This window comes from Etheostoma cragini, chromosome 1 (assembly GCF_013103735.1).
Source record: "Etheostoma cragini isolate CJK2018 chromosome 1, CSU_Ecrag_1.0, whole genome shotgun sequence".
Taxonomy (NCBI): Eukaryota; Metazoa; Chordata; class Actinopteri; order Perciformes; family Percidae; genus Etheostoma; species Etheostoma cragini.
In genome coordinates, this window is record NC_048407.1 from 12597770 (window position 1) to 12615245 (window position 17476).

At 39.4% G+C, this 17476-nt stretch overlaps 3 protein-coding genes across 4 annotated transcripts in view; 1 reads left to right on the forward strand and 2 right to left on the reverse strand.

Annotated features, from left to right (window-relative positions):
• usp8 (ubiquitin specific peptidase 8) overlaps positions 1–8409 on the reverse strand; it is a 26932-nt gene extending 18523 nt beyond the window's left edge. The window contains exon 1 of the mRNA XM_034876232.1: positions 8399–8409. The gene's annotated coding sequence lies outside the window, so the exon portion shown is untranslated. The remainder of the gene's footprint in view (positions 1–8398) is intronic.
• hdc (histidine decarboxylase) lies at positions 686–9972 on the forward strand. Of its 2 annotated transcripts, none has more exons than XM_034876321.1 (12): positions 686–759; positions 5741–5913; positions 5998–6111; positions 6245–6367; positions 6462–6599; positions 6686–6829; positions 7718–7784; positions 7911–8073; positions 8238–8328; positions 8416–8514; positions 8632–8733; positions 8969–9972. In XM_034876321.1, exons 2-12 carry the CDS (start codon positions 5824–5826, stop codon positions 9734–9736), a joined length of 1899 nt encoding a protein of 632 aa, XP_034732212.1. In that variant the 5' UTR covers positions 686–759; positions 5741–5823; the 3' UTR covers positions 9737–9972. The 2 variants fall into 2 exon arrangements, with proteins under 2 accessions (XP_034732212.1, XP_034732204.1); XM_034876313.1 differs by lacking the exon at positions 686–759 and adding an exon at positions 5483–5584.
• Positions 9973–9993: 21 nt separating this feature from the next.
• LOC117947432 (very long-chain acyl-CoA synthetase-like) lies at positions 9994–14790 on the reverse strand. The gene is made up of 10 exons (XM_034876349.1): positions 14183–14790; positions 12845–13054; positions 12561–12719; positions 12217–12341; positions 11806–12000; positions 11485–11575; positions 11197–11395; positions 10783–10880; positions 10353–10483; positions 9994–10247 (listed from the first exon to the last, which is right to left on the reverse strand). Exons 1-10 carry the CDS (start codon positions 14661–14663, stop codon positions 10074–10076), a joined length of 1863 nt encoding a protein of 620 aa, XP_034732240.1. The 5' UTR covers positions 14664–14790; the 3' UTR covers positions 9994–10073.
• Between the last annotated feature and the right edge of the window lie 2686 nt (positions 14791–17476).

A 17476-nucleotide genomic window follows, 5' to 3' on the forward strand; every position in this document is an offset into this window, starting at 1 on the left:
TATTAGTTCCAGATGGCCAGTCCGTCTCTGGGCTAATGATAATATTAGACATTATTTCTATTAGTAATAAAAAACAATAAAATCAATAAAAGCAGTGTTTTCTACGACTAGCTCAAATACACCTTCACTGTAACACGACAACCCATTTATGTTTTGGATCAACAACCCACAGATCATTTTAAAACAGGACTTATTTATGTCATATATTATATGTATAATAATCTTTAATTCACATGTAATGTGAATCACACACACAATAATAATTCATTGTTTAGCTAGTGCAAGAGACAAAGTGCATTTGCATCTCTGATCACAGCACATCTGATAGTTGGAATATATGTAATTGCTAAAAAAAAGTTTTTATTTATTTGACAGATGAAAGTAAATGTACTTGTTCCCCACACAATGAGGCTCTACTTAACAGAAAATGTTGAGTAAAACAAGTAGTTTTAGCTCAGCTGTAAAGTGCGACTTACCTCTGCAAAAGATTTTGTAGAAGGAAGTCTGTTCCACTGTAGCATAGACAACCATGGTCTGTTGTTATGTTTTGGATTTTAAATAAAAACATATCAGTCTACGTCTAGTTACGTCTAGTTACGCATTACGCGTTCTGATTGGACCTCCGTTGGAGTGTAGACAACCAATTAGAAACGTAGGATTCGACGTTTGCAGACAACCAATCACACGCCGAGATTCAAAGCTGAACCTGCCGCTGAGATTGACGGAGGTGTCTGGTGACCGTAGCATACAGTGTTTCTGGTAAGTCTAAATGAAATATATTTTTTATAACACTCACTGCTTATATTTTTACTAAGCCTGAACTTACTTATTCTTTATTACACTCACTGTTTAAGTACTGCCCAGTTGATTTTTTGATGGTTTGGGAAAGTTAGCTAATGGTTTTAACTCAAGCTAGCTATAGCTAAGTTAACTAGCTAGCTTGCTAGCTTGCCTACTTGTTGACAGGTTACGTTAGCTTAACTTTAAAGTTCCCGCTGAATTAGTCATATTATATCTTTGCACCGTCCTGCACTCCTACACTAGGCGTTTAGATTATTGTAACAGTCTTTTTACTTGTTTGAGTAAGAAGGAGCTGTGTCGTCTCCAGACTGTTCAGAACTCGGTTGTAAGGTATTTAACTCGCCTTTTAAAAAAAAGAGCACACATCACGCCTGTTTTAGCAGCACTCCACTGCCAGTATGGAATTCAATTTAAAATCCTGGTCCTTACTTTTTGAGCCCTGCACAATAAAGTTCCTCCAATCATCGCTGACTTGATACAGCTTTATACTCCCATCCGTAGTCTGAGGTCATTAGGTCAGATACTATTTGTGAATTCCCACACTCAGTTTGAAACTAGAGGGGACCGATCCTTCTAAGCTGTGTTTCCTAGGCTGTGGAACAACTTGCCTCCCTTTTGTTTGTTATGTTTTCTATAAGTGTTTACATGTTCTTGTATTTTGATTTGTTGTACTGTATTACATTTAATTGTGAAGCATGTTGTGATATCCAGTATCTGTGAAGGGTGCTATACAAATAAATTTGACTTGCTTACTTACTTCCCTGAACAGTATCGAAGTAAAGTAATGTGACCTAATTTTATGAAGTCTATGAGCCTGACCAACACTGGACTGAAGATAAGATGAAGTAGACTCCTGTCACCCCAAAGAAATCTTAATGTTTCGTAACTTTCTCCTCCCCTTCTTCTACACCCATACTCCTTCTACATACGTACGTTATCACTCCCAAGTGTGTCATTGAGCAATACCAGCTGCACTGTTGCTGTTTCGACCGTGGCTAGCGAGGACATTTGGCCTTTTTGTGGCGTGGACCAAAAGAAAATTGAACCACATTAACCAACACACGTCAACCCAGAGTTTAGTGTAATTATGTAAGCTTTTTTTTCAAGACGATGACATCACATGTAGGACAGTTGCATATAGTGGTTAAACAGCAGTCTTATAAAGTGATATATCGGGGTTGTTTTTGTCAAAGCAAATACACAAGCATTTATGGGCTTCATTGACAGAACTTCTCATAATTAGTCAGTCTTTTCTGCTCCTATCATGTCAAACTGAGTGGCCAAATCCTCTTTCTAACAACTCTTTCTAACTTTTGGTTTGAAATATCAAACCCATTGTGATAGGCTGATACCATGTTGATATTTTCAGCTTATTTGAATAAAAGCAACAGAATAGGATCCATCAGGAAGCACTTTGGCTTTGATGTCATGTCAATTGCACAATTATGGTTAAACCTGCTTTCATCAGGCTGACTCAGATGTAAATCATACAAGGAGCACAATAGTCACAGTGTGCTCTGCTCCATATCACAAAACACTTATTTCTTTGCATCGTACCCAGAGACTTTCAAATTGTACACACACACCTACCATTACTCTGGTCATTGCCTGCAAATAGGCTTCCTGCCTTCAGTCAAAAGTCTATTTAGCAGTTCTTGCTCAGATTCAAAGAACTTGTGGTTTAAGCAGATTTGCATGAATAACTTTTTTTCTTTATTAAATCACCAGTCTTTTGTGTTGCATTAAGGCCTTTATTATGACAGCTTAGACAAGAAAGGGGAGAAACATTGTAAATGTCATGCAGGAAAGTGCCACGGGTTGGAACCGAACACACAACCTCTTTATCTAGAGCTGAGACTATGCGTATGGGCACTCACTCTTCCACTAGGCCACCCAAGCACCCATAAGTTTTAATATGAATGAATAGGAAAAGGCTACAGGTTTGCAATGGCTAAGATAAAAATCCTCTGGTGCTTTATTAGTTTCATTGGATAATGGGATCATTGCGTCATCATAGTCCCCCTGGTAAAACACAGATGTGTGCTTAGCGTGATGAATTATGGTAGATTTACATCCAACCATTGGCTTCCTCAGAGAACGGAATTAGAGCCCACAATGCACAGTAAACAGCACAGTGTGTGAACAGTCCAGGTGATCCAGGCTTTTGTCAGAGTTTAAAAGGCAGCGATAAGCTATGACTTAGATGGGGTTTTACTGTGTGTTCGTTCGTTGTTCATTTTTTTGTAATATCCCTTATGCGTAGGCCTACTATTTGTTGGTGAAGAGTCATCATCCAATACAAATATAGCTTTGTTCTAAAAGTCATCTTCTGTAATGTATTCAGGCCAGATGCAAAGAGGAAATGGCAGAGAAATGGTACCTGTTATGAGAGGGCACCATTGTTTTAGAGGTTAATAGTGCAAAACTTACCTTAAATATTAAGAATAGATTTCCACATTTCAGGAAAATACGCCTAGCTCCTCTTTCTAGCTTATTTTAGCACAAGGACTGGAAAAAGCTAGCCCTGTTTTGTTTAAAGGTAACAGAATCTGCTGATTATCATTATTGTTATAGTAGAAAATATGACTGCATGTACATTACATATTTTTTATTATATTCAAGTTTATATATTAAAAAGATGCTAAATAGCTGAATATAAATATATAAAAACGCAATCCAAAACATTTTTAAGTGTATGGTAATACAGTGAGGCCTGAAAGTTTGGGCACCCCAGGTAAAAATTTGTAATCATGTGCATAAAAAAGCCAAGAAAAGATGGAAAAAATCTCCAAAAGGTATCAAATCACGAATTAGACGTTTGTATAATATGTCACAAAAAGTTAGATTTTATTTCCATCATTTACAATTTAAAAAATAACAGAAAACAAAAAGATGGCGTCTGAAAAAGTTAGAGCTCCCTGCAGAGTTAATACCTTGTACTGCCCCCTTTGCCAAGTATCACAGCTTGGAAACGCTTCTTGTAGTCAGCCAAGAGTCTTTTGATTCTTGTTAGAGGTATCTTCGCCCATTCTTCCTTCCAAAAGTCTTCCAGTTCTTTGAGATTTCTGGGCTGTCGGTCACGCACTGCTCTTTTAAGGTCTATCCATTGGTTTTTCAGTTATGTTGAGGTCAGGAGATTGTGAAGACCATGTCAAAACCTTCAGTTTACACCTCGTGATGTAATCCACCGTGGATTTTGAGGTGTGTTTAAGATCATTATGTATTTGTAGAAGCCATCCTCTCGTCAACTTCAGCTTTGTCCAAAATTTGCTCAAATTTTAATGAATCAATTTTTCCTTCTACTCGTGAAATGTTCCCTGTGCCACTGGCTGCAATACAACCCCAAAGCATGATTGACTGCCCCCCCACCATGCTTAACAGTTGGACAGAGGTTCTTTTTATTAAATTCTGTGCCCTTTCCTCTCCAAACGTACCTTTGCTCGTTCCGGCCAAAAAGTTCTATTTTAACCTCATCGGTCCACCGAACTTGTTCCCACAATGCATCAGGCTTGTCTATATGTTCATTTGCAAACTTCAAGCGCTAATTTTTGTGGTGAGGACGTAGAAGAGGTTTTATTCTGATGACTCTTCCATGAAGACCATATCTGTACAAGTATCTCTTTATAGAATGGTTTTCCACAACTCCAGTGTCTGCCAGGTCTTTCTGGATGGATCGTGCAGTCAAACATGGGTTTTAATTTGCTTTTCTCACAATCCTGCGAGCGGTTCTGTCTGATATTGTTCTTGGTCTTCCAGATCTTGATTTAACTTCCACTGTTCCTGATGACCGCCATTTCTTAATTACATTCCAAACAGAGGATATTGGCATCTTAAAACGCTTTTGCTATGTAGCCCTCTCTTGCTTTATGAGCGTCACCTATTTTCAGTTTCAGTTTTCTAGACAACTGCTTAGAAGAAGCCATGGTGCTGATTCTTGGGGCCAGGTCAGATGAGTCTGGGCATTTAAAACCTTAAGATTGACATCACCTGGTCTTTCAAGACAATGATTGAGAACAATCCATCACACTGTCAGGTCTCAGCTTTCCAAGAGAAACTCTAAGGGGTGCCCAAACTTTAGCAGATGCCATTTCTTGTTTCCTGTTATTTTGAAAGTGTAAATGATGGTAATAAAATTTTACTTTTTGTGACATATTATACAAATGTCTAATCTGTCATTTGATGCCTTTTAGAGATTTTTCCATCTTTTCTTGGCTTCTTTATGCACATTAATACACACTTTTTCCTGGGGTGGCCAAACTTTCAAGCCCCACTGTATATCATAGTAAAATATATTTCAAATTGTAGGAAGTATGTAATTCCATATTGCAGATAAAATGATGCACATTAAATAATTACACTGTGACAGTATCTTTCTTTTATAAAGAATATTATTTCCGGGTGCAGAGCTATTGATGTATATTGCACACAGAATATTCCAATGTAATGTTACCTATTAATTAAACTGTTGATAATATTGTCCTACTGTGCTAAATACAGTATTGTGTCACCGAGATGTGAATAAATAAATCATTACATCAGAAGAGGGTAAATATTTAGTACAAATGTGGAGTCAATGGGGGATGGGAAACATACATTTGAAAATCATTTGTTTGGTGGTTCAAATGCGTCAACAATTTAGGGCGTGTTCTTCACAACGGGGTCTATATAGGTCTGTGATCTCCCTACAGAACACACATCATTGCGCCACCTGTTACACACAACAAATTAACCCAAAGAGCTCTCATCTCGAAAACAATGCAGGCTGAGGAATACAATCGCAGAGGTAATGATACTTTCCATTTGACTATATTGGCTTATCTGTCTATGTTGTTATATTTCACTGAAAAAAAATAATAGTAAACAATAGGCACAATAAACATGAATGGTAATCTGTTATAGGAATATCATTCCCTCGGTTACAGTGTCTTTTGCTGATCAGGTAAGGAGCTGGTGGACTACATCACACGGTATCTGAGCTCCATCAGGGAGAGGAGGGTGATTCCAGATGTGAAGCCAGGTTACATGAAGGAGCTTCTCCCCGACACAGCACCCACAGAGCCGGAGGACTGGGAGACTATTTTCAACGACATCGAGAAAGTCATCATGCCAGGAGTAAGTTCCTACTGTCATCCATTATCATAGCAGTAATTTAAAACTTTGGCAAGGAAGCACGTCATTTCTCATCTTTTTCACCAGGTGGTTCACTGGCAGAGCCCTCATATGCACGCCTACTACCCTAGTCTGACTTCATGGCCCTCTATGCTTGGAGACATGCTGGCTGACGCCATTAACTGTGTGGGATTCACCTGGGTACGAGAATAACGCACACTTTTTTCAAAACTACCTAAAAACAACAAAACACATCACAACAATTAAGTCTTTAAGTCCTCTAAATAAATAAAATTATATTATCCACGTCCTTGTTGTTATATTTTTTAAACAGGCCTCCAGCCCAGCATGTACCGAATTGGAAATGAATGTAATGGACTGGTTGTGTAAAGCACTGGGGCTCCCCTCCTTCTTCCTGCATCACCATCCTGACAGCAGAGGTGGAGGCATACTGCAGGTTTGATCTCGTTTATTTTTTAACCCCAAAACCTTTACATAGTAGTCTCTTTGGCAACATATCATCTCTCTGCTCTATCTGACTCTCCTGTTAGAGTACAGTCAGTGAGAGCACACTGGTTGCTCTGCTGGCAGCCCGGAAAGACAAATTTTTGCAGCTGCAGGCTGAGCTCGACCAGGACGTGGACGATTCGGCCCTAAATTCTAGACTGGTGGCTTACGCTTCAGATCAGGTCAGTGTCGTCACTTCTTCTACAATAACTTTCTGTCACTCAGTTGAAAAAAAACAACTGTGAAACTAAGTTGATTGCTTTTACAGGCTCATTCCTCAGTTGAGAAGGCAGGTCTGATCTCTCTGGTGAAGATCAGGTTTCTGCCCACTGATGAGCAGTTGTCTCTGAAAGGAGACACGCTGAAACAAGCCATACAAGAAGACAGGCGAAGGGGACTGGTCCCTTTCATGGTAGGTATTTGACACGGAAGGATGGGCTGGGTACCATAGAGGTGTTTAGGTGGAGAATTTACAAATCATACAAGTGTTTTTCATTGTTATAGCTGACATCACGTAATGCACAGTATGCTGGCAGCTATTTTTGAAAGCATACTCTATTGTACAATTAGATATTCAAGTGATTTTCTGCAAATCACATATGCTGTCTTTTCAAATGATGTCCTTTCAAGGAGACATTTTGATTCTAAACTTCTAAGATAATGTATTTTAAATAATAGTTTGAGGATAAGTAGATAAGACCGTCTAATATTTGAACAAAAAAGCAAATATTAGAGAAAGGCTAGAAAAAGTAATAAACATTTGTGTACCAAAACTTTTTCCCTCTTCTATTAATCATCTTACAACCCCTTACGTAAAAACTGGCCTATCAAAGTAGTTCAAACTAGGTCCACCTTGAGCAGCTAATAATGTAATATACAATAATTTATCATTAACAGGGGATATTTTACTGCAGAACGTTAGCTACTAAGCTGCCAATACTTGTGTGTTTACTTAAGTAGGATTTTGAATGCTTGTAAGAGTAAAGTAAAGTAGAGTAGAGTGTTTCTTTTCAATAATGTATCGGTACTTTTACTTTAAAGATCTGAGTAATTATTCCACCACTGCAAATAGTTTGAAATCAAATTAAAACAATGCAGCATAGATGTAAAAAATTTAAAAATGGTCAGTGGTAATATTAAACCTAATTGTACACAACTGTATAATTTGTAGGACTGAACCTTGAAATATAATTTAAAAAATAAATTTAAATGAAATGAAAACTAATTTAAAATAACCAACAAAATACTGACATGTAACACATGTAAAAACGTCTCTGCAATTTTGTTTCTCTCTCTTCAGTTGTGTGCAACTTTGGGAACTACGGGAGTGTGTGCTTTCGACAAGCTGTCTGAACTGGGACCAGTTTGTATGTTTTTAAATTTACTCCCAACAATGTCCATTTCAACACAGCCTGTGAAGCCAAAACGTTGTGTTGCTCCATTGAGATGCATTCAGAGAGTTACGGTACTTGCATTTAAATGTTCTTTTACAGGTGCAGAAGAAGGACTGTGGCTCCATGTTGATGCTGCGTACGCTGGCTCGGCCTACTTCTGTCCTGAGCTCCGCTGGTCCCTGGAGGGCATTGAATTGGCTCACTCTTTTGTCTTCAACCCCTCCAAGTGGATGATGGTCCACTTTGACTGCACAGCATTCTGGTGAGCTTTCTAACCCATACCTGAATGCTTACCTACCACTAAAACTAAACATTATCTATATAGGTCTGAAACAAAAAAATAAAAATGATACGTACACACAATATGTGAAGTGAATGTGAAGGACACGTGTTGCTTATATGGTTTAACTTTGTAACTTTTCTCAGGGTAAAGGACAAATATAAGCTCCAACAGACGTTCACAGTTGATCCTGTTTACCTCAGACATGAAAACTCACAGGCAGCCACGGACTTTATGGTATCAAACTGTCGTGTCTTCCCTTAAAGATACAATTATCATAGTGAATCATGTCATGCAATGACACTACTTCTTTCTGATGTTCAGCATTGGCAAATTCCCCTGAGCCGACGTTTTCGTTCCCTCAAACTCTGGTTTGTTATGCGATCCTTTGGACTGAAAAGCCTCCAGGCTCATATCAGACACGTAAGTGGCACTCAGTTCAAAAAGTGTGTTTACTTTAGGGAATTCTATGACAGTCCACAGATTGGAACTGTTTGTAAGTTTCAGGATTTACATGTAATGTTCTTCTGTGTGTTCTAGGGGATTGAGATGGCTAAACTCTTGGAGTCTCACATAAAGAGTGACCCAAATTTTGAGGTCCCCGCTGAGAGGCACCTTGGCCTGGTGGTGTTCTGCCTGAAAGTATGTTGCACATTTTGTACTATCCGGTTCACGTTGTTAAGCAACATGTCTTTCACTGGCTAATCATTGTTGAAAGGAGAGGAATGAGGTCAACTAGTTTTATCAGGCGCAGGTGAAGGGAACAACAATATCAGACCTTGACCTATCATGGCTTCAGTTTTGGTTGGAAGCTTTGAGCTTTTTGGTCTTGGAAAATAAGCGGTTGTGAATATGTTATGTTATTTAATTTTTCTAGGGTGGAAATGCTTTGACCCAGGAGCTGCTGAGGAGACTAACCCGGTCAGGCACAATGTACCTCATCCCTGCTGACATTCACACCAAGCGTATCATCCGATTCACAGTGACCTCACAGTTCACTACCGCAGAGGACATCCTTAAGGACTGGAGCATCATCTCCAAAACGGCTTCCACTCTTCTGGCTGAGACACAGGCACTGAATAATGCAGACCAACCAAAATTAGTGAAAGATGAGGAGATAGAAGAAAACTCAGATACCAGGTCTGAGGAGAGAGAGGATGCCGCCTTCGGGATGGACAAGGCTCAAGTGGAGCTGTGGATTGACAAGGCTTGGAATCGATCTAGAAGACCGATGCGCTCTCTTAGCTGCAGCAGCGAGCCTCTGCCTTACACTTGCAACGGGCCGCTGTCTGGCTACAACTTTGAAACAAGGCCTAGAATTAAAGATGCTGCAGGCGCCCTCCCCAGCACGCCATCAACGGCAGGATCTGGTCCTCTGTTTAAGATAACAGAGATGCCTTCAAATATTCTGGGTAAACAGGTCCTGAAAAAGCTCACAAAGTTCTACAGCGTGCCCAGTTTCTGCAACCAGTGGGTGCAATGTGGCCCACACCAGCTGTGCTGCCCTGTGAAGGTTTCACAGGCAACCCCAAAACACTTGTCCTCCACCTGCAGAAGAATGAACTGTATGACTTCTTCTACTGTAGCCAACACAGCTCCCTCTCCTACTACTCTGGAAACTGCCACTGCACCCGAGCTCCTGTAATAATCCCAAAAGACGTGTACAGTTTACACACTTTAATATTCAGCTAAATCCAGTAATTTACTACTGTGCCAGGGGTTGCTGGTGCTGAGTACGCACAGTCAGTTATTGGCTGTAATGAATTGAAGATCACATACAAGATTGCTCATATACAATCACGTTTTTTAAATGTTTTCTTTTTTTATTAAAAAAATTGTTTTAAACGAAATTATATCCATTGAAATATTTCAGTACAATGTGCAGGTCATTTATCATTATTTGGCATCCTGTATCACCTTATACCCACAAATCAAATGTATTATTTTGAGGTTGACAATCCAATAATAAACATTGCGCTCATTCACAGCCTGATTCTTCCTTCTGCGATGGAGTTGAATATCTCCTGAGTCATAGGTACGTAGCCCTTGTTGTCCTCCAGGTAGAACAAAGGGTCCCTGATGACGGCCGGGTTAAATCCCTCCTCTCCCAGCTTCACCTTCATTTGCTTAAACGTCCCAGTTACAACCAGAGCATCCTGCCAGAGAAACATAAATGGTTATTTAATGGTTGCAAGACATTTTAAGGCAAATATCTCAATTTCTTAATGTTTTATAATTGTATTCAGCAACACTCTGTTTACCTGTATGCGGATGAAGCGTGGTCTTGCATAGCTGGGGAGGAAGTTTTTGACGTGCTGATATGCAGCTTCGCCGTCAAAGTCCATGTTTTCTTTGAGCGTCAGCGCTGCCATTCCAATTCTTCCCTCGTGTCCTAATCAGTCAAAGTAGAAAGAGGACTTATTTCAGGACGCGAGTATTAACAGCTCTGAGCGCTTGTTTCAAATATGGCTTCCTTGTTTTCAATTTCTTCTCAATTTCCAAATGTTTAACTCCATTTGCAGGATCACGTGATTCTCGCTTAAAATGGTTCATTATTAATGGGTATGTGAATGGTCTTACAAACCTTTAAAAAAAAAATTACAAATACACTTTAACGACACAAGATCTTTCTTATAACTGTTGTAACTGTATGTCCTTTATAAATCTTAAATTATTGCTAATCATTATTACCTGGCACCTTCACACCGTAGACATTAGCCTCTTTAATGCAGTCCACCATGAGCAAATGATCAGCCACCTCTGTGGTTGCCACATTTTCTCCTTTCCACCTGTATTGGATGACAATACAAAGACATTATGTGCATTCTAGCTGAAACATTTTCATTCCACTGAGGACAGTTTGTTATAAATTACATACAAACATAGGAAAGGAAAAAAAATCATTTGCAGCAAATGCTGAAATACAGTAATAGTTACATGAAGATTCTATAATGGTCTTAAATATAGTCAAATGTGATGGTATGTCCTACATTTTAAATTCAGTGTCCAGTGAGGAAATGTATCTAGTTGTTATCTAACATAAACAGCGACACTGAGATTTTGTATCAGCTTGTCAAATCTGCTTAATTTGTTTCACCCACTCACCTGAAAGTGTCTCCAATGCGGTCTTGAAAGAAGACAAATCCCTCATTGTCTATCTTCAGAAGGTCGCCACTGTTAAAGTAGAGGTCTCCCTTCACAAACACATCTCTCACCTTCTTCTTCTCTGTCTGCTGACCGTTCTTGGCGTACCCGATAAAAGGTGATCTTTCTGCGATCTTAGCCACCAACAAACCGGTCTCTCCTGCGTGAGAAAGCAACAAGCACAGGATAACTGTTAGTCAGGGCTAGAGGGTCAAGGTAGAGCTACAATTTTGGAGGAGATCGGCTCACCTCTGGGGACTTCAATGCAAAACCCTCGGGAGTCTTTGACTGGCTCCTCTTTCTCTGTGTCGTACCTTATGAGGGCATACGGACATCCCATCTTTAAAAACACAGTTTGGGAATAAAATGCGGGAGATAATAAAGTAACTAGTTTTACAAAGATTCTTGTTTTTCACATGTAAATTCATACAATATATAAACTATTTTAATTTAATGCTGCAATAACAGCTGTAAAAGTTGGATGCAAGTCCAGCCAACCCTGCAAGTTCATCCCAAATGTGACCATTTAACAAAATGCTTAAAAAACTTTGTGCATAAGAGACCTCTTACTTTGTGGAGAAAATTCTCTTTGCCAATAGCTCCAACTTTGCCAGCGTAGTTAACAAAGCCAACATTTCCTTCTGTCGCTCCGTAGCATTCAACGATGCATATGTCCCCAAATCGCTGCAGGAAATCAGTCCAGGTGTCGGCCCTTATCCCGTTCCCTAAAGCCAATCGGACTTTATGATCTCTGTCATTGTCTCTCTAGAAGAGAGGGATGGAGAGGTGGGACTAGAATAATAAAAATCACATTACAGTTTAAATATAGTGTGTCTGACTGCTGCAGGTGTTAGCTACCCGTGCCAATGTTATTAAAACAATTGAAGTTGCTAATTTACTTATCAACAGATTGTTGGATTGTAATTATGTTCAAATATTATAATATATTATCACCAAATGTGATATCATGCTGAGGTTTACCTTTGGTGTGTTGCAGAGGTAGCGCATTATTTCTCCAATGTACTGAATAACAGTTACATTGTACTTTCTACAGTCATTCCAGAAGTGAGAGGCTGAGAATTTACGTCTTAAAACAACAGTGATACCTGGCAATGAAGAGGCACACATATCAGTAACATAAAATATATCACATTAACTGAGAGCTGAGGAAGTGTTGTAAACCTGTTGGACTTTGAAATACAAATAATGGAAGTCAGAGCTAAATTGTTATTTCAGGTCATATACCTGATAGTTTAACCTTTAGTGAACGCATCAGAATACAGCCTGGAAAACATGTTTTGTTCTTTTATAATGCCATGAATTACCTTTTTCTATGGCTCCACAAAGTCCCATCAAAAAGCCAGAACTGTGGTAAAGAGGCAGGTAAACGTAGATGATATCGTCTGAACGTACGCCAGCAACAGCCTGAACAAAAGATGCCAGCCATAGCCGCTCATGGTTGATTACAGCTGCCTTGGGAAGCCCTAAAAGAAAACAGTGCCATTAGAAGCAGACGTAGCATATTTTAATTGGCCTTCCTGTGCATTTCAAGGCCTGCACACTAAAACCATGATTGCAGATTAGAAGTGAAGGTCAGATGCTTGATTACCTGTGGTCCCTGAGGTGTAGATGTACAGGGCAGGACTCTTTAGGTTAATGTTGGCCCTCAGCTGCGGTGACAGAGGCTGGTCTGAGGCCTGCTGAATTTTATCAGAGAGGCTTTCAATGCCGTCCACATCACATTCCTCGCTGAGGATAAACACACGGACGCCCTGCTGGTTCAGGGAAGGCAACACCTCCTCTACAGCCCCTTGCAAGTCTAAGAGAGACAGACAAAAGAGAGCAAGTGAAGGCTTAATGTAGGTCAGTGCAGAAACAATAATAATGGGAAAACAATCAAAACCGTTGTGCAATATCATGGGAAGAAAGACTGTTAAGACCAGGCCCAGGCCAATACACCGTCGATTATCATCTCATTGCAGATATATCAATAGTGGTGTAAAAAGACCTCAAGACGTGTTATGAAACAATACAATCCTGATTGTTCTGCGGTTCATTCTATCATGTACATGGCTCGACTTCTGTGAGTTGATTCTGAAAGCAGTAACTAGTGCTCGGAGAACAAAGTGCCACGAAGCAGATGTTAAGTTCACAATGTTCTTAAGGTTTAATGATTGAGGCACACAAAGATATTCATTCTCTAACAATCACTCTATTCACTTTGATGACGTGCGAGTAGACAGATACAAAGGACAGGAGGATTTGTTCAGGGTAGGTTCACTCAGATACATCTTTAGGAAGGAAAACAGTGTAACAAGGTATGATACAAATGTATGATACCAAGGAAAATAGATGAGACAGGCTTTGTTCAGAGTTTTCCTAGAATGTTATGTAACATATTCAAAACAGGATGGAAATGCCAACTAGGTTTCAGATTATTAACATTGTCTACATACAGTTTGGCCACCAAAGCAAAATTACTTTTATTTTTAACTGAAAGTGTTCCTTATAAGGATTATTTGATTATGTTATGCATTTAGGCATTATTTTAAAAGAGATTTGTTTAAATATTGTCCCAAATATCAGCTTAATATCAGAATCTGACTCAATAATCAAGTATTAGTCAAGCTTTATTTTTAACACCATGCAAAGAACATATTCCTGCTGTGAATATCGATACATGTCGAATGTCAATACACATTCAACATCATTGGTTAATAATGCAAGAGGACAATTTCATTTATTCATAAGACTCCTGCAAGTTGTGCAATAAAGTGAAGGGCTCAACAGCTGACATCTGACATTTAAATGCACGTTAATAATGACTAAGAGAGATGGAGGTGTGAAAAAAACATCATCACCAATAACATTATGCAACATTAAAAATAAACAATACCGAAAACCTGAAATTCATAATCAGAAAGATGATAGTTTTCCACCAGCTTACCAGCGCCAGCAACCAGGACCTTGGCTTCACAGCAAGAAAAGCAGTGCAGCAAAGATTTGGATCGGATGTTGCTGTTCAGTAAAGAAGCTGTGCATCCCAGCTTGCACAGCGCGAGCCAGATCCACACAAACTGAGGCTCGTTGCCCAGGAAGAGAGCCACCGTGTCCCCCTCCTTCAGCTGGCCATGCTCGGACAGAGCTCTGGCCACTCGGTTGCTTTCTCTGTCGGCTTGGCTGTAAGTGTAGGAGCTCTCCTCGAAAACTATGAACTTCTTATGCGGCTGCCTCGCCACTCGATCCAGAAAACAATCCAACATACTGTAAAAGGGTTTCTGCTTCTTGAATTTGCTCATGCGTATGGCAATTTTAATCGCAGTTATCGTGTAATTTATATCATGAAAAATATAAGGGTTTCTCAGGTAGAGCAACGGCAGCAAAAGTGCCAAACCTGCAAGAACGGTGTATAAAATATATGCAATCATTATAAATCAGAAGAAACGTGAATGTCCGACTGCAAGTGTCCTGAAAAGTTCAACTTTCAACAGCACACCACAGCTGACTGTTACCTTAGGCTAGGACAGTTTACGCCTTCTGAACTTCGACCGATTTTCTTTCTCCTTACGGCCTATACAGAAGAGTACCTGGGTGGAAATAAATTATCCAACTGTTGATAAAAGTAAAAAGTAGCCTATCAAATTTCTGTTGGCATTCTCATGGGAGCCTCCCCACGTCCACAGATTCACTCTTCACATATTTTTATGAGAACCTTGGGTAATGTCCCCAGAAAAACAGAAGAGAATCTCCAGCATTCTGGGATAGTTTAGACAATAACGTGCAGATTAATGCACATGGGTTTGAAACAAAACGTTTAAAAAATGATATTTGGTATTCATTTTTAGGTGTCCACATTAATGTTTAAGATTATTGTTTATCAGTGATGGGAATACTGTTTTTTCAGTAACGAGTAATGTAATTGATTAGCCTAGCCTACTGTTAGATTTAATTAACTTTATGCTCGTTGAATCTCTGAAGAAGGAAGCTAGAGTCCAATGGAAGGTTAACACAAAGATTTATTAAACGAAAATGATAAGACAAAGTACAAAGAATTACGCTGTGGAGGGCTAGAAAGTGTTTTTTTCGCCCGAAAGTTTTACACCTGAGCCGAGAAGGGAAGACTTTTTTTATACCTCTTGGTTTGTGGGCCGTGCACGAGACAAGCGCATAAATTCTGACGATTGGCTGAGGTTGAGTAAAATTTCATGGTAAGCCAATCAGAGGTAGAGTTGTTCGAAAGCAGGTACAGTCGGACACACAACGAACACCAACGAGTCACTCAGTCAATGAAAGACAACAATGGCGTTATGAAATCAAGGGGGGGGCGGGGTAATTTTTCCTGCTAATGATTTCCCACCGCGGTCAGAAAGCACAGGGGAGACACTTTGAGACACTGAGACACACACACACACACACACACACACACACACACACACACACACACACAAACCAGCGCACAGAGTCCAATACCTTGTGCATTTGTCTCCACCTTGTGGTTTTTCCAGGTCTGTCCCACATGACATTTCAGTCAAATCAGAGCAGACATGCACATGAAAACTAGTCCTGGTTTTACAATAAGACGTCATTTACACTAATTGCATGATGCTATCCAGCAGACCAATAGCAACAGGGACTTATGAGTTCTTAAAGTACTGTAGAATAATGTCTTCAAAAAACGATTATAGAGTAGACGATGAGATTAATCCATTCTATTTCTTTCATGCAGCATGAAGACAAGAACTGGAACTTGTTCTCTTCTGACTTTCAGAGTGTCTTGCCTTACATGTCATTAAGTGGACAAAAGAGCAATTGCTGACCTCATGACCAGGTTGATAAAGTCTCTGAGAACAAGGGTCATTTAATGTTAGCATAAGTTTGCCTATCTTCAAGACAATGGCTCTTTAACGTTAACTCCCAGTAGACTGTCAGCTGACTCAACTGACAAGCTCACATCCCACACACATGGGCTTCACTAAAATCAATATATTGAGTACTACATCTGAAATGTTCAATTCCCACAGAGCTGCATCTTGGCAGATTCTATCTGTGACCAGATGGAAGCGACCTGAACTCACGGAACAATGGGTGACTAAGGTCAGCAATGATTGAATCGGCCTTCTTTGTCACTCAGGCTTTTACACTTTTGAGGAGAGGTCATTTACATCCAAGTTGAATTATTCTTAGAGCACAAATCATCTGCAAGGAAGCTTGTTCTGACAACATGATGATAACACAAAGATCAAATAGGAGTACAAGAGAGGACCATGCAGCAGTAAAAGCATAAAAAGTAGGCATTTACAGAAAGGTGATAATTTCGGCAGTTGGAGAAATTATTTCCACAAACGGGAAAAAAACAGCCAAAGTTCAAAAGGCGTAACTTGTACTTTGGGTCTACAGTGAATGTGATGTAAAAGTTGAAACTTTCAGGATTCCGTTTGCAGCCAGACTGACACTTTCTACAAATTTACAATGATTGAATATATTCTACTGTATAAACCGTGCTTACAGGTTTGGCACTTTAGCTATTATTCCTTATCTTAAGCAACCCTGTCACACTTCATTAGAAGGGGTGTGCATAAGACTGACATGACATTGTCATAACCATGACATGACACCGGTCATAAACATGGAGTCTTTATGAATGTTTATGTATGTTGTCATTAAGTGTCACTCTGTAAATTACAGATTACATAATTACACAATTATGAAACTTAATGCAAAATTGGCATTGTTTGTGATGTTGACATTAACCAAGACAACATTGTTTGTGTTATGACAACTTGACATTAACCTAAACAACATAACCGGCCATTATTATGTCATAGCAGGCCTATTTATCAAATCATCTCAGCTTTATGTGGTAACAACACATTAATCTGTCAGAAGTGGTTGGCTTTTACATTGGCTATCATGAGATCATTATGATTGTGTCATGAAAATCTTCTTTGACCTCAAGTAAAGTGAGAAAAGAAATGTGTTTCTCCCTACTTTACTTTTTAGAATGGCTTTCAGGTTAGATAGACTAGCCCTCGCATTCAGGCCATGAGAGTCCTGAACATACTGAAACATCTGGTTAAAAAATGCGTACATAGACCCTGTAAAACCTTGTCGGCCATAATATGTTTTGAATTCCAAACTTTGCTTTCAACAGGAAGCCAATTCCATTTTTTAATTATAGGGTAATTTGCATTTTTGGACTGAGACTGGTATAAATCTGCCATTGGCCGCCTATTTCAGACAG